Source organism: Oncorhynchus kisutch, linkage group LG28 (assembly GCF_002021735.2).
Source record: "Oncorhynchus kisutch isolate 150728-3 linkage group LG28, Okis_V2, whole genome shotgun sequence".
Classification (NCBI taxonomy): Eukaryota; Metazoa; Chordata; class Actinopteri; order Salmoniformes; family Salmonidae; genus Oncorhynchus; species Oncorhynchus kisutch.
The window spans coordinates 13,697,640-13,719,237 of record NC_034201.2 but is presented as its reverse complement, the minus strand read 5'-3'; the positions used below and the strand labels follow the sequence as shown (position 1 = coordinate 13,719,237).

General features: G+C 45.7%; 1 protein-coding gene across 17 annotated transcripts in view; it reads right to left on the bottom strand.

Annotated features, from left to right (window-relative positions):
- LOC109872858 (RNA-binding protein Musashi homolog 2-like) overlaps positions 1-21,598 on the bottom strand; it is a 327,630-nt gene that overhangs the window by 138,128 nt on the left and 167,904 nt on the right. For all 17 annotated transcript variants that reach the window (XM_031808196.1, XM_031808182.1, XM_031808181.1 and 14 more), the window contains exon 7: positions 1,588-1,636. In XM_031808196.1, the coding sequence (XP_031664056.1) occupies positions 1,588-1,636 (49 nt within the window). The remainder of the gene's footprint in view (positions 1-1,587; positions 1,637-21,598) is intronic.

Here is a 21,598-nt window from a genome sequence, read left to right as displayed (position 1 = left end):
GACCCACTTTTACCCGGTAGTCCGTTATTGTAAATAAGAATTTGTTCTTAACTGACTTGCCTAGTTCAATAAAAATGTAATCCATCTGAACAGTAGGCTACAGTTTCCTTAACATGCCCTATTTGATGTCCCTGTCTTGTGACTGTCGAATTTGTATAGCGCCTGACAATCATCACACATAACATGGCCGGCACTGTAATCCTCTTTACCACTTCTTCTTTTACAATCTTTCCCAAACTGTTCTAGCCCTCCCTTCTCTTTATTGTCAATTCTCCATTTAACAGATTTTATCTTATTGAATTAAACTCCGATTATTGTCCTTATTTCCACAGTGGATCAGCGTTAACCTTTTCTGCCCAAGTTCCCAAAAGCATTTAGCGTGTGAATTGCACAAGAATTATACATTTATTTCAAAAAAGATACATTGTTTTCTCGCTTTATTCAAACCACCCGCCCTTCATCCACCAAATATTTCAAGACCCTAAACCCGCCCGTCCAGCGGATATAACCGCGGGGACTGTGGGTTATGACTCAACCCGCTCATCACTAACGCACGCACATGCACAAATGTGTGAACACACACACAGAATAGCACCAAAAAAAATCGATCCAACATTTACTCATCAATCCCGAGTAAAGCTCTACCTCTGCTGACGTGGTTGGGCAACACTTTCACAGAGAGGTCTGCTTCGATGCTGAGGAGATCGTGTCCGTGATATGACTATTTGGAGAAAAGCTGGGTAGTGTGAGAGACAGAGGGGAAGTGTCTGGCCTCAGTGTGTATATGAGGTGGAGAGGAAATGCCTGTCAGCAGCTGGACGACACACACTTCTCTCTGAGAGGAGAGGAGGAAAGTGCTAACAAGCAGCCGTCTAACGTAATGAGAGCAGCTAACTGGCCCTTATAACGGCTGCACTACTGTGGCTTTTTCAGTCACCATACTATCCATCACATCAGCATTGCTGCACATCACTATGGACCACAGAGTATGTCTGTCAGCTGTATATCCGGTCTTTTAGTGTCTTTTAGCCTGCAATTGGTAACGTTTCTGGCTGTGGAGATGGTACAATTGTACTGCAGGGAGAGGGAGATGGAGACAGTTTGTCTTTGGAAAGTCCTCTGCTTTATAGAGAAACCTCCCCCTAATCCCAGATAAAGAGCAGATAAGAGAGAGATAAAGGCAGCGCTGCTCCTGGGCCTTATCTCTGCTGTTATCTCTCAGCGCAGTGAGCGGTAGTGCTAGAGGCAGGCAGACAGGCAGGCAGCACCCACGGCTGGCTCCATAACCCCCTACATACACCCAGAGAGAAGGAAGAGCCCATGCCTGTCTCTACACGACACCCACCACCGTCTGTAACATCAGTCACACCTCAGCCTGCCATAGGTTTAAAATAGCATTCTATTGATTTTTAAAGGACGTTTTCCAGTGTCTGGATAAGCACTGTAATAGGTTGGCACCTTGTGAAATGAATCACCCAGTGTTGTTTAACAGGGGAAAATGCCACAGAAATCGTGCTATTTTCTGTCCCATGAATACACGTAAAAAGAACAACACACGGGATGCTAACATACAGATGTTGGACTTACCTCTATGTCTGTTAGTAGTTTTATCAAACATGAGCATGGCGTCTTCTACCTGAAAGACAAAAGAGGAAAACAGACATTAGTCTAAGGTCAGATAGGAGAGACTTGGAAGAGACATACACTGGTGATTCCTTCTGTACTGTGGTAAAGATGCAAAGATGTGTTTAGAGGTTAAAAAGAGTGTGTATCCTTCAATGTGGGACAACGGACAGTCTTCCTCAGGGAACCATGGACAGTTTGAGTCAACCAGGTAGACACACCTCACTGCAACAACCAACCCCAGCCTCCTCTGCTCCACCAGGTAGCAGCATGATCCATGGTGATATCAACTCTCATCCTGTCGTTTATTAAAGCCACACAGAGAGAGAGACAGACGGAAAATGTTTATCCTCACACATCTCACGACAGATTGGAAGACAGAAATCTGTTCCCTTTAATTCAGAAGAGGTGGTAAAAACAACGTTGAATTTAGGCAGCCTCATTCTCATTGTGGTTTCTTGTTGAGAGAACAACACACAAAAAGAGAAGGAAAAAACAGCACCATACAAAATCACAGATGGGGAGATAGGGCAATGTCGCCGCGCACCACACATTCCCCGGTTACGGTCGCTAGGTAACGTGCGGTGTGGAGCGGAGCAGGCTGTGTCCTGGGGAGGTTTTGGCAGCGCAGTGTGGTGTGGTCCGGTGGGGGTGGGGGGCGAGGCGCGGCACGGCGGGAGGGTGGCAGGGCGGGAATGGCCATGTGGAGCAAGGGAAGAGATGAGAAGAGAAGAGAGGAGCAGGGGGCTGGCTCAGATGGAACTGCCTGACTTGATAAAAAGGAGCTCTGCCAGGCCCTGCCACACTGCTGCTGCCTTGCTGCAAACCTGCCACAGGATGTAGGCACTAGTCTACTGCAGCTCTCTACCAACCACATGCTAGATCTGCTGTACTATGACCACCTCCAAATGGACATTGACCTAAACCACCTGCTTACCTCTGTAGTATTTCATTCATACGGTCTCATGTATTTGTCAGTTGGTAAATAGGCAATTGGATCTCATTGGTCCTTTGTGGTCTTCTGTAGCTCAGTTGGTAGAGCCTGGTGCTTGAAATGCCAGGGTAGTGGGTTCAATTCCCAGGACCACCGATATGTATAAAGTATACACGCACGACTGTAAGTTGATTTGGATAAAAGCATCTACTAACTGGCATGTAATTATTGCCTAGGATTTACTCTTTTCACACCTATAGTCATCCAATTTCCCAGAACACATCAGCCCTGCAAAACACATTTCCTATAAATAATACACAGCCTACACTGGTAAATAGTAGTATGTGCCCTGAAGCTGATAGAATTAAACAATAATGCCTGAGGAGGTGTGGTATATGGCCAATACACCACTGCTAAGGGCTGTTCTTAAGCACAACGCAAAGTGGAGTGCAGGGATACAGCCGTTAGCCGTGGTATACTGGCCATATACTACAGACCGCTGAGGTGTCTTATTGCTATTATAAACGTAATTAGACCAGTAAATATACTTTTTTGTGTCATACCCGTGGTATACGGTCTGACATATAATGGCTGTCAGCCAATCAGCATTCAGGGCTCAGACCACCCGATTTATAATGTCTATTATAAAACTGGTTGTTTGGATCCTGTATGCTGATTGGGCAAGCGGCATTTCAAGCCGTGCTGTATTGGCCGTCACAGACATACCTACCCCTGCTAACAGTTCCATCTGATAATGATCACTCCGCCTTCATAAGAGTATCATGTTCATGTAGCTGTCCCAATCAACTCTTGTCTTTATCTCAACGAGCACATTATTTACCCTTACTTCCAGCCTAGCATTTAGTTTGGTACAGCGGGGTTAATATAAGCCTCACCGTCTGCCTGTTTCACTTTTGAATTTCGGTGCCCAGATGAGACAACTTTTTCTGAGCCGGTCAAAATCACGCATCAGCGTCATTATCATGGACATATCCAAGTAAATGCCGATAGAAAAAAAAGCTCAAACAAATGAAAATGCTCTAGTGTGCTGTCATTCCAGGTTCAATGTTTGACGTGACTGAGTTAGCAGAAGTTGGCTAGCTAGCTAGCAAGTCACAAGAACGTTATCCAGCCTGCTTAGCAACCATTTTGTTTAGAACAGACGAAAAGTCCTTTTGAATAGCAACTATGCAAAAATAATTAACGACTGGGTCGCGTCTGTAGCAACATGACCAAAAGTCAATCCCATTTACCTGTGACTGTATTCATGATACAGCAGTGCCTCTTGTGCCTCATTGCTTAAGTACAAATGCCTACTGGAAATACTAGCATAGCTTTGTAAAATGAAGAGGCCTTTAGGCCATCAATGCAGTGTATTATAGGCTTCCCATGTTCAGTGATGTTAAGATAGCCATGTGTCTGTCTGTTATTATGACACTGCAGTGGGAGGACAGGTGTCAGGCAGCTTATTCAACGCAGGACACAAGTTCAGCAGTGGTGGGGTGTTTCTCCTCTGCTTCAGGGCTCTTCAATGCAGCCATTCAGGCAGAGCACAACTCTATGGCTCTATCTGATAGAAGGTTAAGGACCTCTTCACCGCTCACACAAAACCCCTCCACACAGTCTCACTCCAGGGAAGGAGAAATCTCTCTTTCTCTCTCTCTCTCTCTCTCTCTCTCTCTCTCTCTCTCTCTCTCTCTCTCTCTCTCTGCCCTCCTCCTCTCTCACATGCTTTCCTTTCTCCTGGCTGAGTGAAAATAAAGGTTCAAAGGATAATGCATCTTATCACTATGTAAAATGGGAGTGGGGACCCCAGTGGAGTGGCTGGCCTTTTGTGACAATGAAGAAAAGAGTCCTAGTCTATTTATTCAGTGTGTGTTACGTTAGCTATAGACTCGAGCAACGCAATCCTCTGGCTTTGTGTCCACCCAGAAAAAGCACCAAGCTCTACAAAGGCAGTCTGGGGCCAAGAATCAAGACTAGTTCACCTTTAATAACTAAGGATCATGAAAACACGTATTTATTGAATTCCTGCTACACAAACACACTTTAGCCTACAGCAGAGCATGCACATGACTGTTGAGCTAACGACTACATGGCAGATTCTAGCAGCCAGTTAGGATGAGGCAGTGCAGGTGACAGATGCACAGTGCCACCAACACTTCCCACCAAGCAGAAGTTAAAATGGCAATCGTTAGCTCATTCTTTTATTTAAGTTGAATATAGAGCTTGTGCTAGCTAGGGTGATTTACTAAATACCTGTCGAGGTTGAACCTGAGGACAAGATGGGTTGAGAGTGTTGGGGAATGCAGATTGACTCAGGTGGAGGAGGTTTGCCCTCTAACCAGGAAAAACACAAAGGGAAGGTAATCAAACCCTCAAAGATCCCAGGACCCCTGGGGGACGGCTTATCCTGTTCCTGTCAGATAATATGATGCTAAACTTCCACTCCCGGACAACCTTTCCACCCGGGCCAATGCATAAACTAAATCCATAAGTATGAAAAACCTTACAAAAACGCCCAGTCAGTCTATGTGGTACATGTCTCTGTGCTTATTGATGCTTCTGTCCTTGGATAAATAATTCAAACAGCAGCCAATTTGAATTATTTATCCAAGGACAGAAGCATCAATAAGCACAGAGACATGTAGCGTTTTGGGGCTGAAAAAGCGTCAGGGGGATATATAAGGGCTAAGGAAATGCATTATGACAGCAGTTTAGATCAGCGGCAATCACCCCATTATTTACATTCAGCACACAACAGAGAGGAATCAGAGGAGCTTCCCCGGGATCTGGGGCTAAGAACACCACAGCTCACTGTCCACTGGGACAGGAACACAGTGAGGTCTCTGCTACAACACAATGGGGGGATGATTTGTATGTGACTATTTGGAATCCCTTCAGGTCTACGTCAAGGCCCAGTCAGTGTCCCTGTGAAATGTAGACTTCCAGAGGCCAGAGGAAAAAGAGGGAACGATTTTGTGGTGGCTGAGTCATAGGATGTATATGTTTGATTAGTCATGAGGGAAGGCAGAGTGCAGACTATTACTGCTCTGGGCCACAGAATGGTAACAATGCATTCGGAAAGTATTCAGACCCCTTGACTTTTTCCATATGTTGTTATGTTACAGCCTTATTCTAAAATGTATTAAATAAAGAAATGTCCTCATCAATCTACACACAATACCCCGTACAGATTTTGGAAATGTTTGCAAATGTATAAAAAAAATATATATATATATATTTACATCAGTTTCAGACCCTTTGCTATGAGATTTTTTTTCTCCCATTGATCATCCTTGAGATGTTTCTACAACTTGATTGGAGTCCACCTGTGGTAAAATAAATTGATTGGACATGATTTGGAAAGGCACACACCTGTCTATATAAGGTCCCACAGTTGACAGTGCATGTCAGAACAAAACCCAAGCCATGAGGTGGAAGGAATTGTACGTAGAGCTCCGAGACAGGATTGTGTTGAGGCACAGATCTGAGGAACGGTACCAAAACATTTCTGCAGCACTGAAGGTCCCCAAGAACACAGTGGTCTCCATCCTTGTTAAATGGAAGAAGTTTAGAACCACCAAGACTCTTCCCAATGGTGACTCTTACAGAGCTCCAGAGTTCCTCTGTGGAGATGGGTGAACCTTCCAGAAGGACAACCATCTCTGCAACACTCCATAAATTAGGCCTTTATAGTAGAGGCCGGACAGAAGCCGCTCCTCAGTAATAGGCACATGACAGCCCGCTTGGAGTTTACCAAAAGGCACCTAAAGGACTCAGACCATGAGAAACAAGATTCTCTGGTCTGATGAAACCAAGATTGAACTCTTTGGCCTGAATGCCAAGCGTTACGTCTGGAGGAAACCTGGCACCATCTCTACGGTGAAGCATGGTGGTGGCAGCATCATGCTGTGGGTATGTTTTTCAATGGCAGGAACTGAGAGACTAATCGGGATCAAGGGAAAGATGAACAGAGCAAAGTACAGAGAGATCCTTTATGTAAACCTGCTCCAGCGCACTCAGGATCTCAGACAGGACAACGACCCTAAGCACACAGCCAAGACAACTCAGGAGTGGCTTCGGGACAAGTCTCTGAATGTCCTTGAGTGGCCCAGCCATAGCCCGGACTTGAACCCGATCGAACATCTCTGGAGAGACCTGAAAATAGCTGTGCAGCAAAGCTCCCCATCCAACCTGACAGAGCTTGAGAGGAAGAATGGGAGAAACTCCCCAAATACAGGTGTGTCAAGCTTGTAGCATCATACCCAAGAAGACTCGAGGCTGTAATCGCTGCCATTGGTGCTTCAACAAAGTACTGAGTAAAGGGTCTGAATACTTAAGTAAATGTGATATTTCATTTTTTAATTTTTTTATTTAATACATTTGTAAAAATGTCTAAAAATCTTTTTGCTTCATCATTATGGGGTATTGTGTGTAGATTGACGAGGGGGAAAAAAAACTATTTAATCCATGTTAGAATAAGGCTGTAATGTAACAAAATGTGGAAAAAGTCAAGGGGTCTGAATACTTTCCGAATGCACTGTAACTGAGCACGCTGTCAATGACTCTGAAGGACTATGGGTCTTCTTTCACATTTTTTTTCTACAAGACTCATATTATTTAACAATGCTCTCAATGAACAAAGCGGAAATAGCTGCTTCAATGACCCTGGACAAGCTTGTGACAACCCTCTCAATGAATTGTTTTACAGAGAAAATGAATATCGCTGTCTCTCGGCCCTTCTCCCTGCCATGTGCAGCATGCACACTCCAGTGGTTTTACTAGCTTTAACAAGGAGCAGCGGGCCAAACTTCACATCCAGGAAACACTGGTAATTACACAGCAATGAGGGACGTAAGAGAGAAACCCAAAATGTCTGACACATAACAACTTCCGTACGCCCCCTCCTCCCCTTCGGGTACAGGGACACCGTGAAGACAGCTGGGATGTCTGATAGTGACCAGGCATGGTGGTCGTTGTCAACAAGAACAGGAGAGCAGGCCACTGTGTCCCTTAGAAGAGTACAGTTGGAGATCCAGCCCACACAGAACTCCTGGTATGTAAGGAACCTGGAACCTGAACCAGGGCCGCTAGTAATTTCCTGACCCCCCTCAGGCTGGGAGGCAGCTGTTCAATAGAGTGTTCAGACACTAATGTTCCATACCTGCTCTGCTCATATCTTGACTTACTGTACTGTCTAGACTAAGTGGAAATTCTCATACTGGAAAGCATCACTTCATGGGATCACTTTCTCCCCAGTAAAAAAATTAGATGGCCCTCACTGCAGTCCATTGTCCTACACCTTGACCCCTTTCACACTCACCTGGTCATGATGACACAAATCAGTGACCTGTAATATACACAGCCTATAAGCATGATATTCCTTCAGAACGCTAAATGTGAGTGTTGTGCGCCAGGCAAAAGGGTATCCGGTGCATTTAAAGGTCATTTGGTGTCTAAAGCTGTGCTTTGACCGGAGGAACAACCAACAGTGAATTGTGTTAGTGGATTGTGTTAGTGGATTGGAGAGGCGTATATATTTCATTTACATTTTCAGTTCCATAACTGAAGACACAGAAGAAAAGGCTATATACTGTAAGACGACAAAATATTCAGTCAACCTTTATGATTCAACCAGAACCATACAGTATAATCATACAGTATAGGCTATATGACTCTACTAAGGCTATGTCACTAACTTTTTCTTATGTTGACGATAACAAAATGGCTGAAGAAAAACACTTGACGCTCTGCAACCAACGACGTCGCTATGATGCATATTCTAGCAGGGACCTTTGTGTGTCATAGAATGCCTCCGAGCGCCACGGCGATGGCTTCAACAGATCCTCCTGCAGCACTGAGCAAAGCCATCAGCACAACAAATATGCACAATTAGAGAGGGAGTCACAGAGTGGCGAGTCTGACCAATGGACTGACACAGAGAGCAGTCAGGCAGACAGCATTACTACTATGATGGAACGATGTCTTCAGTCCACAGTCCTCCCCTAAGCCTAGCTCTGTCTCAGTCAGTCCCGCGTGCCAGTGCACGGCCCTGGGCTGGGAGAGGAGTAGTCCATGCAGTTAGCTAAGTATGCAGGGAGGGGTAACTAGGATGACTAGACCCTGTCCATCAATCCCTCTCTCTGTTCCTGTGCCAGGTTGCAGGGAACTGTGCACTACGGGGTCAATTGATTAATAAGGCTTCATTGTGCCAGCCAAGCAGCCCGTTCCCCCTCCACCACACTCGCGCAGAGAGCCTTCTCTCCTCTTTCTGTCGGAATAGAGTATGCCTGCGAGCCAACTCCGCGCAACAGCCGATCGAGCCCTGGCCCCTCCCTCATGAGAAAGAACCAGACAGGCTGGGAAATATTGTGCTTTCCAGCTCAAATAGTAATTGGAGAGGTGAGAAATCCCTGTGCCCTGGAGGTAACAGTTTAACATGGAGGACTTACTTAAAGTGCTGCCTTTTTCCCTTTGCCAAGGCAAGGCAATCAGCTTTCTCTTTTAGCAGACATATGAATTTCACGGCAGTCTCACAAGCTGCCCCCATCCTCTTCCCTCTCCATCTCTCTCATATGCATGCTTGTGTATATGGTAATTATATTAATCAGTAGAAAAGGTGGTTAGTAAATCTGCTAATTGGTATGTAAATAAGATCCTCCTGACACTGGCAGGCCCACAATCATGTTCATTTCAAATAAATATAAATATGTCAGTTTTCATTTAGACCGAGAGCAACAGCAGGGAAAAACATGTTCAGGAGATGATGACCAAGGTTGCTGTTTTCCTCTCCTCTCTCTCTCTCTCCCTCCCTCTCTCCTCTCTCCTCTCTTCTCCCCTCTCCTTTATTAAATGAGGATTTGCACTATCCGTATTATATCATTCAGCAGCCCTTCTCTGGTTTTGAAAGGCTGGTTTAACTAGATTTCCATTTCTTGAAGCCGATCGATGGCTAACCAAAGAGACAGGGTGTAAGGGACCAAGTCAGAGTAATGAAAAAAAAAGAATGTATCTTTGCCCTTTTTTTCCCAAGCTGTGAAACTAGGTGATGACCATGAAGCAGGGAGCTGCACTTCAATTCCCTCTTTGTTACCAGTGAGAATGCTCCTCATGGATGCAATAGGCTCTCTGCTATGCCACTAGGCCGTTGTCTGTGTCTCTGTGTGAACTAACAGTATGACATCCCTATTAACGTTGTGATGCACACGTTCATTGAATAACCAACTGGAAAATAAAATGTGATAACACTCTTTCTCTTTTCATGAGTAATCATGTTCAGGATAGCGTGGTCTGATGTACACGCATCCAATGAACAAAAGCTTGGTCCTCTCAGCTGAGCTGGACATTGTATGCCGTGTTATCTATAGGTGTATGATACGGAGAAAAGGCTTTAGAGTCTTCGGTTGAAAAGCATTCAATTCAATTACAGCTGCCAATATCTCCCAATATCCGAGCCACCTGCAGTGTTTAACTTAGATTAGGTTTAAGTTATTTTAAAGGCCATTTCAATAATATGACATTTCTCGTCACAATGGGAATGAATGAATGCCAGTCGAATCTGTTTTTTTCTCCCTCTCTTTAATGCAAAACGCTGTCTGTCTGTCGTTCTTGATAGCTCGTCTCTCTTTGTCAGCATAAATGCAGGAGCCCCTATTTGAATACAGTTTCACATCCCTCTATTTATTAAAGCTTGGATTAACATGACAGACGGTTTTGTCTGGGGAGTCTTTAATATGGCTCAGAGAAGCGATCCCAGCGACAGTAATAGGCTCCAGCTAATATACTTGAGTGATGCTGGTTTCCCAGAGTTAGAAAGCAGAACAATAGGGGGGATCTGAAGCATGAATACAAAAGGTGGGATTGTAGGAGGGGGAAACCAGGGAGGAGCAGGCCCACTGGAGAAGAACACACAATCACTCCATAGAGCTCCTGGAGAAGATTAAAACAAAGGGACGAGGAGAGAAAGGTCAGAGGCAGCCGGAGAAGAAAGATGAGGTGGGAGCTTGAAATCTCTCTCTCTTTCTCTCGTGAGACAAAGTTTATTCTAACCTAACGCCATTGCAAACGCAGGAGCAGGCACTCGACATTCTTCGCACTTTACACGGAAAACTATTCTCTCTTTCTTAAAGCTTTAGGTGGAATTTGAAAAGCTGTTCCTTGTCCTAATGGAATTATTTCCATCAGAAACATGTAATGGTGTAACACAATTGAGAAAGGCTTCCATAGTATTTGGTGTTATAACGAGGCATTACTTTGTCTGGCTCTATTTAGAGGGCAGTTCAAGGTTACACAGAGCCTCATGTTACTCAGTGAATGAAACACATTCCATCTTCTGACTCCCGGTTCAAAGCAGTCTGTGAATAGCCTCCTACTTCCTGGTCTCTTCTCTCTATTTGAATAATTCTGGGGATTAAGGACAGAACGTGCTGCATCCCAAACACTGTTGAATCACCCTGGAGCAAATCATAGTACTGATTTGAACTGAGCCGCAACCGGCCCAGCTCTCTTTCCCCAGGCTTTTCACTTTGCATCTTCTCTTCATTCCCCCAGTCCATTTTCTCTGTCTCGCACATTACCAAGTCCACGCCAGTAATCAACTGTGTTTTTCCTTCCTTTTCTTAGGCCGGCTAGTGATCCGTAGGGGAGAGCGGCAGTGAGGTTTGTTAAAAGATCAAACACACATCTGTTAGTAGTGAGATTGGGGGGATTGTTGCTCATTCCCCAAACCTCTGGACTCTAATTACCTCCCCTCTGATGCTGGCCCCATGCCAGCTGCCATTAGTGCAGGGCAGAGTTGAGGCACACACATGCCTGACGGACGCATGGACACACATGCATTCGGTATACACACACACACACACACACACACACACACACACACACACACACACACACACACACACACACACACACACACACACACACACACACACACACACACACACACACACACACACACACACACACAACCTCAGAATAGCCCACCATATGACACATTGGTCCAGCAGTGATAGAGAGAGACGCCAAAAACATCTCCACTGATACATGATAACCCCATCCTATCCTAGCTCTGCACCCCACTGCAACCCTGCCTACCAGGCACATGTACAGAGGAAGGGAATGATTCACAGGACACAGAGGATTTACCTGGGGTCACATCCTCTATAGTTGTACTACAGCCTACATGTAAGATAGAGAGCTTCTGGTGCCTACTGAAACAATGTGCTGCTGTGTATTTACCAGTCCTTCATAGTCCCTCACCTAACAAACCAGAGACAATTTTTGTTTGTGTCGGTTACTCTCCTTTTTATTTATTTTTATTTATTTCACCTTTATTTAACCAGGTAGGCTAGTTGAGAACAAGTTCTCATTTGCAACTGCGACCTGGCCAAGATAAAGCATAGCAGTGTGAGCAGACAACAAAGAGTTACACATGGAGTAAACAATTAACAAGTCAATAACACAGTAGAAAACAAAGGGGGAGTCTATATACAATGTGTGCAAAAGGCATGAGGAGGTAGGCGAATAATTACAATTTTGCAGATTAACACTGGAGTGATGAATGATCAGATGGTCATGTACAGGTAGAGATATTGGTGTGCAAAAGAGCAGAAAAGTAAATAAATAAAAACAGTATGGGGATGAGGTAGGTGAAAAAGGGTGGGCTATTTACCAATAGACTATGTACAGCTGCAGCGATCGGTTAGCTGCTCAGATAGCTGATGTTTGAAGTTGGTGAGGGAGATAAAAGTCTCCAACTTCAGCGATTTTTGCAATTCGTTCCAGTCACAGGCAGCAGAGTACTGGAACGAAAGGCGGCCAAATGAGGTGTTGGCTTTAGGGATGATCAGTGAGATACACCTGCTGGAGAGCGTGCTACGGATGGGTGTTGCCATCGTGACCAGTGAGCTGAGATAAGGCGGAGCTTTACCTAGCATGGACTTGTAGATGACCTGGAGCCAGTGGGTCTGGCGACGAATATGTAGCGAGGGCCAGCCGACTAGAGCATACAAGTCGCAGTGGTGGGTGGTATAAGGTGCTTTAGTGACAAAACGGATGGCACTGTGATAGACTGCATCCAGTTTGCTGACTCAAAGAGTGAATATATAATACAAAAATAATTATAAACTGGGAGGTTTGGGTCAATGTTTGATTTATAGATGTATTATGAGTATAGATAATACCATGTATTTAGCTCAGGGAGGTATGGTATTGGATGTAGTCTATATAGCTGTATATAAACAGGTGTATGAATGACAGGACATCATGTCAGTGGGCTGATGGTTGATGCCGTCCCTGTCCCCAGCCCTGCACTGTACTGTGAGCTGAGGGTGAGTCGTGCTCCTCTCTCTCTGACAGGCGGGAGGCCTGGGTCCCGCGCCATCCTCTCTGAGCTGAGCCAGACAAGCAGGTAATTCATCATCGTGCTGAAGGCTACCCAAGGTGCCTGATCGGCCCTTCATAAGGATCCCGCCTCTCACAGCAAGGTCTCTGTTTGGAAAGTGACCTGCAGTCTCTAACCGTCCTCCCCACATCCCCCTCCCACCCTCGCCCCAAATTTCCCAGCTCCAAATTACCACGGCAACATTAGAATTCTCACGCTGGCTGATGACAACCGAGCGGATATGTCACAGGTCTTCAGAATGTAATTTTAGCCCCAATTTATACGTTCACATTATGAAGCCACAGTAAGATGCAGGAGAAAGGAGAAATGTTCACCAAACCACCCAAGGCTAGGGGTTTAAATGTGTTTTTGTATCCCACTCTTTGTACAGCGAACGCGAATATTAGAGGAACACAAAGATTACATGCATGCAAAGGGAGATTTTGAATAGACCCATTGTTGCTACACTGTGAATGTACTATTCTGTTATTCATTCAGAAGCCAATTCCAATACTGTCGCATTGTCAATTTTCTCTCATTGAAGACTGAAAATGTGAAATAACAATGACAACTCAAGGACAAAAGACATGAATGAGTCCTTTGATGGTATAGAAAGGTATAATAATATATTTTCCCACTCTGCTCGGCCTTGTTAGAATGGCAAATACTCATTTTGAGAAATAAGTGTTTAAAATTATCCAAAGGCCCATCAGTAAATCATTCCCATAGCTCTGCTCATGCCCTGTCTGTCTGCCTCAGCTCAGAGTAAACTATCACTGTAGGTGGTTGGTGGTGAGTGACTGAGTGAGGTTGTCCCAATCAAGCTCTGTCTTGTTAGGGCTCTAGTCTGCAGTCAGGGGCTGTGGTGTCTGCCTGCCTGGGGAACAGAGTCAATCAGAGGGAGCACCAGTTTAGGGACTCAGTGGGAGGTGTGCAACTGCAGGCAGAGGAGGGCCTCTCTATGTGGCAGGCTCAGCACGTCACCCAGCACACACACACACCGGGAGACCTGCCAATCAGTCTGAAGACTATACATCACCATAGTAGATTGTACCAGACGGGCCAGGAGCCACACGATATGGGGCTCACTGCCTGCTTGGTAGTGTGTTATGTTGTAAATTTGCTCTAAAGGGAGTTTGAAATCCCACTACTTAAAACTAATATGGGCCCCAATGAGTGTTAATGTCAATGAACTTTGAATAAAATGTAACCCATTGTTAAAGTAACTGTCTAGTGAAAATCTCACTTTTTTTTTTTTAAACAACCTCAAACTGAGCTGGCCAATCAGCGGTCTAGGGGAGGATGAGCTGGCCAATCAGCGGTCTACTCACATGACTATTTTTAATGACTGGTATACACCCACACCATTATATTGTTGGGGTATGCCCACACCATTCCAACACAGAAAATATGCTTTTTAACATAGTTAATTTTTTGTAAGGAAAACTATTTCACTCATATTGAAAGTAATTATACTGTAAGTCATATTTCATAGAAATCTGAAAACACATAAGTTAATTTAACAAATGCTTAAGGGCAATTTAGTGTAGCTATCTTTTTTTTAGTAGATATCTAAACCCTTCCACTAAACTCATATTCTGCTCACAGATTCCATTCTTTGTTAGTCTCGTTGTTACTCAGCCCAGAACATGATAAAAGGCTGAATGCAATGACAGATAAAGGAGACATAGTAGCATCACGTTGTTCCTGAAAATACAGACTGATTCCCTGTCTCTCTCCAGCCTGCCATCTCATGACACCGGCACACTCGCTCCCGACAGCCCCGCTCCCCCAGCCCTGTGATCTCCACTGTGTCAACAGGCAACACAAGCCGTCACACTGAATCACAGACGCTTTATCCCACCAAGCACTGCAAATGATCTACAAATGCATTTAGCATTGTCGTCTACAGAGATTCATGAGATGGTGAGGTAATCATTCCTGATCTCTTTACACCTGACAAGGCACCTCTTGAAAGGCGTCATTTCTTCCCTCCCTCTTCCCTTCACTTTCTCCCCTCAGAAACACACGACTATATGTTAACACAAATCTGCAGGTATTCTCAGTGAGGCTGAGAATGTTGGAGCAGCTCAGGCAGAAGGGAGATCAAAGGCACCACTGACAGAGTAGGTAAACATGGAAATGTATTCAGCTCATCAAGAAATGTCACAACGTCCTGTCACTGGCTCCCCTATCGCAGTCTATATATCTCTCCTGATCTGGCTGCTATTAGCCAAGCAGAGCTGGGCTGGGCTGGGCTGGGCTGGGCGGAAGATGTCTGCCTCAGCCTCAGACAGGCTCCAGCACTAATCCAGGGGTTTGGACAGAGGAGATGCCAGATTCAAGTCGACCGTGTTACTCAACCAATGGACCTCACAAGCATCCTCCCACTCCTCCCGCCTGACGCCCTCACCCCACCTCTCTTCCAGTGATCGTCAGGGTCGGTGATTAGCTGTCACCCCTCCGCAGAGGCAGATAACACCCCACACAGCCTGCCTCGATCCCCGCAGGGAGAAACACACAACGCACAAAGGCAAACGCATACAAAGACACTCACAAACACGCATATACCAAGAAGTAGCACAAATGCACATGCACAGATACTCTAACGCTAACTCATAAATACACAATCACACATAGCTTACTCACCAACACTCACACAGATGCACACACTGCCCAAATGGTTACATATTTACTCTGTATTTAAGTACATTTACTCAAGGCTTTCTGGCCCTCAGTCTCTCTGGTAACAGAAAAAAATGCAAAAATGCAAAAATCAACGTGAACAGAATTCTTTTCAAATGGTGCGTCTCCCAAAGAAAGGGTATCGGAGCCACTGAGGACTCAGAGAGAGAGTACATCCTCACATCTAGCCCACGTTCATTCCTTCCTGCTTTTATAAAGGGGCCTCATTTCAAACAGAGACATACAGAGAACTTCCACTGTTCAAAAGTTTCTCTGTGACTAATTGGAAGTCTTAATCACCCTTTCCTGTCCACAAAGAGCCGACAAACTGAAACACGGTGCAGAGTTCAATCAGCTTCAGATCTGTCAGAAAACCCTTGGTGAACATCTTTGATCATTTATATGATCATCAATGGAGAAGGCTTTAAGCTAAGACGTTATAGTGGTTGAGATGATCTCTCCGGGTCTCCACAGAGCTCCGTACTATTCCAGTGGGTCTCTGAGTAGGAGGAAACGTGTGTACAGAGCTTAGTCCAACGTAAGCACAGCTCCCAGTCAGATCCTTTGACAAACATGTCAGCGTGGCTTTTCCAGTACCCAGCTCGCTTTTTTATTTTGCTGGAAAGAGCATGGGGCTTTGACTTAAGTCCCTGGGAAATTAGCCTTGGAGTGGGTTTAATAACTGTTAGTTAACACAGGGCTGTGTAGCATTCTGTTAGAGGAGCCCCAACCCACAGCATCTGCTGTCCCTGCTCTGCTCTCCGTCCATACTGTAGCAGACCACACAGTATGTTACAGTATGTAGCCCTACACTGGCCTGCCATCTAAATCAATAACCCAGGATGGGATCAATTAAGCCTCCCTCCCTTCCCTTATTGTCCCCTCCTGTCACAATACAAGGCAGGATTCAAATGAACAGTAGCAGATAAAAATCATTTTTTTTTGCCTGCAATCCCTTATCTGGTGCCTTTAAGCATCTTTTCTCAAGGGAACCTTGAAAAAATATTGGCTAATCATAGCATTTGTAGAATCAACATATCATCTGTGGGAATCACAACAAAAATGCCACACAGTGATGAGATGTCATTGTGAGGCAGGCAGAGAGAGGTTGTGAGGCTGCAGTCTGCAGACAGTGATGTGTGAGGCTGGGCGCTAGCTGCCCTGCCTCTGTGTGTACAGTACATATGGTGAGGCTAACGTTGCGCTGAGAAAGAGCGACACTAGGAAATAAGCCCTCCTGCTGAGGCCTGTTTTTAAGGCTGATTTGGCACCTCGGCCCAGTACCAGTTGGCAGGCAGCAAGGCCCCCAATCATCTGCTGATCATTGAATTACAACATGTTTTTATTTTATTTCAATTTAACACTCTCGGAGGATTTGCAGAGAAATTTGTATCACATAGAAATGCCTGCATTCCTCTTAAAGCTAGAGCTCACTGTGCTGTCCAGAGAGGAGACTATAGAGATCGTCTTCCTGGCTACAGAAGTGATGAACCATCAAACCATTGAATATCAAGTTAATAATAGTATTTCTAAGTAATATTTCAGTAATATATCGATTATATCATTAGTTTACGACTATACATTTACCCAAATGAACGAGTTATTACAGCTCACTAAACTCTATATCTTGCAGTTCCCGAAGTAAATGTGAGTAGCTGAACCCAGGTCAGTCAGAAGGTATAGTCCCCTAAGATTCCTCCCTCCCTCCCTATAGGCCAATAATGGCCTGTGAGATAGCTAAGTATGAAGTGTGACCATGTTTTTCTCAGCAAAATAAGCCGTATGATCCAGATCGAAGGCCTAATGGGTTTTATAGATCAACAGCATGGATTTTCTCTCGGTCTTCATTCCTACCTGGCTTAAGTTGAATTCAACTCAATTAAATCAACCGGTGAGCCCAAGAGTTCACGGAGAACGCAATCACTCATCTTTGGGGCGTGCCACTTCATATGGGCAAAAACAGCCCTATTTCACACCCACTCAAACAGACAGCATTAGGCCTTTCACTTCAGTAGAGTGGCTTGGTCAATACGCTTTACGTTTTAGAGCCTCTGTTTTAATTACTAGGGGATCTCAAGGTGACATCTAAAACTCTCCTTACTGAGAGCGATAGATACTAGGAGGCTTTCGACCAAAGAAACTCAATGTTTCCTTTACTTGAGATGCATTTAGAGTGTCAATGTGAATTTCAGCGATATGAAGTGAGAATATGAGAGTAAAACCTTGGCAGTTGTGAAGAGGGAATCTCCTTGACTGAACCTTCCGTCTCCCTCCTCACGGGCAACCAGCAGTCAGCACAGGAAACCTCTCATACATACATCACGTCCAACGGCACTTCTCCTGCTTACATGACGCATGAACGCCCCCTCCACTAGTTCCATATTTCATGAGCTACTATGTTAAATAGTCAGGCTATAGTAAACACGCCGCTCACAGCAATGACAATTTCCTTTTGAATAATGCATCCCTGTGGGTCTCCTAATGGATTGAAAGCTTCCCTGTTTGAAGAGACAGGAGCAATAACCAACACTAAAAGAATAAACAGAATTAATGAGCAGTGGTGAATACCCCTGGCCAATTCTATCTTCCACCTAACCTTTGTCTTTGGTCAGATTCATTTATTAATGGATGCGAGTGCGGGGATTTTGAGTCTTGTCCATGATTGCACATTTGACAGATATGTAAATGATGCAGTGGGAGATGGAGGCTGTGAAACAGGCTTTGATCTGCTATTCCACCAGCCACGTTCGACAACAAAAGAAAGGAGAGAAAAGGCCCTAGCTGTCTCTGATCCTGCTACTGTCCGTCCTGGCTGGCCCGGCTATTGCCCTGACATCACTCTAACTGCTAGCCTAACACTCAGCACCTCACCCTACATCCCTCTCCCTGCTAGCCTAACACTCAGCACCTCACCCTACATCACTCTCCCTGCTAGCCTAACACTCAGCACCTCACCCTACATCACTCTCCCTGCTAGCCTAACACTCAGCACCTCACCCTACATCACTCTCCCTGCTAGCCTAACACTCAGCACCTCACCCTACATCACTCTCCCTGCTAGCCTAACACTCAGCACCTCACCCAACATCACTCTAACTGCTAGCCTAACACTCAGCACCTCACCCTACATCACTCTCCCTGCTAGCCTAACACTCATCCCCTCGTCTTACATCACTCTCCCTGCTAGCCTAACACTCATCACCTCGTCTTACATCACTCTCCCTGCTAGCCTAACACTCATCACCTCACCCTACATCACTCTCCCTGCTAGCCTAACACTCATCACCTCACCCTACATCACTCTCCCTGCTAGCCTAACACTCAGCACCTCATCTTACTTGGGATCATAATACACAGGACAGGCAGACAGTGACGTGCAGTCAGGTTAGACAGTGACATGCAGTCAGGGTAGACTGACATTCAGTCAGGGTAGACAGTGACATGCAGTCAGGGTAGACAGTGACATGCAGTCAGGGTAGACAGTGAAGACAGTGACATGCAGTCAGGGTAGACAGTGACATGCAGTCAGGGTAGACAGTGACATGCAGTCAGGGTAGACAGTGACCAGCAATCAGGGTAGGCAATGACATGCAGTCAGGGTAGACAGTGACATGCAATCAGGGTAGACAGTGCATGCAGTCAGGGTAGACAGTGCATGCAGTCAGGGTAGACAGTGACATGCAGACAGTGACATGCAATCAGGGTAGACAGTGCATGCAGTCAGGGTAGACAGTGACATGCAGTCAGGGTAGACAGTGCATGCAGTCAGGGTAGACAGTGACATGCAGACAGTGACATGCAATCAGGGTAGACAGTGCATGCAGTCAGGGTAGACAGTGCATGCAGTCAGGGTAGACAGTGCATGCAGTCAGGGTAGACAGTGCATGCAGTCGGGGTAGACAGTGCATGCAGTCAGGGTAGACAGTGACATGCAGTCAGGGTAGACAGTGCATGCAGTCAGGGTAGACAGTGCATGCAGTCAGGGTAGACAGTGCATGCAGTCAGGGTAGACAGTGACATGCAGTCAGGGTAGACAGTGCATGCAGTCAGGGTAGACAGTGACATGCAGTCAGGGTAGACAGTGACATGCAGTCAGGGTAGACAGTGACATGCAGTCAGGGTAGACAGTGACATGCAGTCAGGGTAGACAGTGCATGCAGTCAGGGTAGACAGTGCATGCAGTCAGGGTAGACAGTGCATGCAGTCAGGGTAGACAGTGCATGCAGTCAGGGTAGACAGTGCATGCAGTCAGGGTAGACAGTGCATGCAGTCAGGGTAGACAGTGCATGCAGTCAGGGTAGACAGTGACATGCAGTCAGGGTAGACAGTGCATGCAGTCAGGGTAGACAGTGACATGCAGTCAGGGTAGACAGTGACATGCAGTCAGGGTAGACAGTGCATGCAGTCAGGGTAGACAGTGCATGCAGTCAGGGTAGACAGTGCATGCAGTCAGGGTAGACAGTGCATGCAGTCAGGGTAGACAGTGCATGCAGTCAGGGTAGACAGTGACATGCAGTCAGGGTAGACAGTGACATGCAGTCAGGGTAGACAGTGCATGCAGTCAGGGTAGACAGTGCATGCAGTCAGGGTAGACAGTGCATGCAGTCAGGGTAGACAGTGCATGCAGTCAGGGTAGACAGTGCATGCAGTCAGGGTAGACAGTGCATGCAGTCAGGGTAGACAGTGCATGCAGTCAGGGTAGACAGTGACATGCAGTCAGGGTAGACAGTGCATGCAGTCAGGGTAGACAGTGCATGCAGTCAGGGTAGACAGTGCATGCAGTCAGGGTAGACAGTGCATGCAGTCAGGGTAGACAGTGCATGCAGTCAGGGTAGACAGTGCATGCAGTCAGGGTAGACAGTGCATGCAGTCAGGGTAGACAGTGACATGCAGTCAGGGTAGACAGTGACATGCAGTCAGGGTAGACAGTGCATGCAGTCAGGGTAGACAGTGCATGCAGTCAGGGTAGACAGTGCATGCAGTCAGGGTAGACAGTGCATGCAGTCAGGGTAGACAGTGCATGCAGTCAGGGTAGACAGTGCATGCAGTCAGGGTAGACAGTGCATGCAGTCAGGGTAGACAGTGACATGCAGTCAGGGTAGACAGTGCATGCAGTCAGGGTAGACAGTGCATGCAGTCAGGGTAGACAGTGCATGCAGTCAGGGTAGACAGTGCATGCAGTCAGGGTAGACAGTGCTTACCCTGTGATAATCTAATAAAAAATGCTCTTATAAAAGCCCCTCCCACAAAAAGAAATGTAATCAAAACCTCAGGAAATGTGACACCAGGGTATTCATGCCTTTCTTTTCATCCATCCAAAGCCATTCAAATCCTTGACGCGCACAGTGTGATTTCTCGTCAGTTACTGTTAATGGGTAGGGTCAGCATTGGTTTAGCTGCTTTGCCTAGCTTGAAGTAGCTTCATTCAAGACAATTTCATATTTTGCACATGCGTATTGCCTAAACATGTTGTGTGGGTATTGCTGGGGTAAGCTGTGCATAAGCAACCAGGCACCATGACACCTTCTCCCTCACTGCTAGGTCTAGAGCAGGCGAACAGAGTGAGAACTGGACTGTCCACTTGTCTAAAACGTCATTACTAATTCATACATTTTATCCAGACTTTTACACATTCTGGAAATGTACTTTTCCTTTGTGGACGTAAGGTTCCTTAACCATCCCCTTAATTTACACTGATTGAAGTGGACATCATAGCTTTCACCCGGATTCACCTGGTCAGTCTATGTCATTGAAAGAGCTGGTGTTCTTAATGTTCTGTACACTCAGTGTAGATGGATAACATGGGTTCATGGCAGCCAACAATGAATTTGAAAAAGAAAGCAAGTACCATGATCTAATGGGAAAAAGGCCGATGGGAGGGCTTTAAAAGCTCTGGAGTTAAAAATATTGGTATATCCAAAGACCAAAAAGCTGAACAGATAAACACATTTTTGATTTGCAGGAAGGGG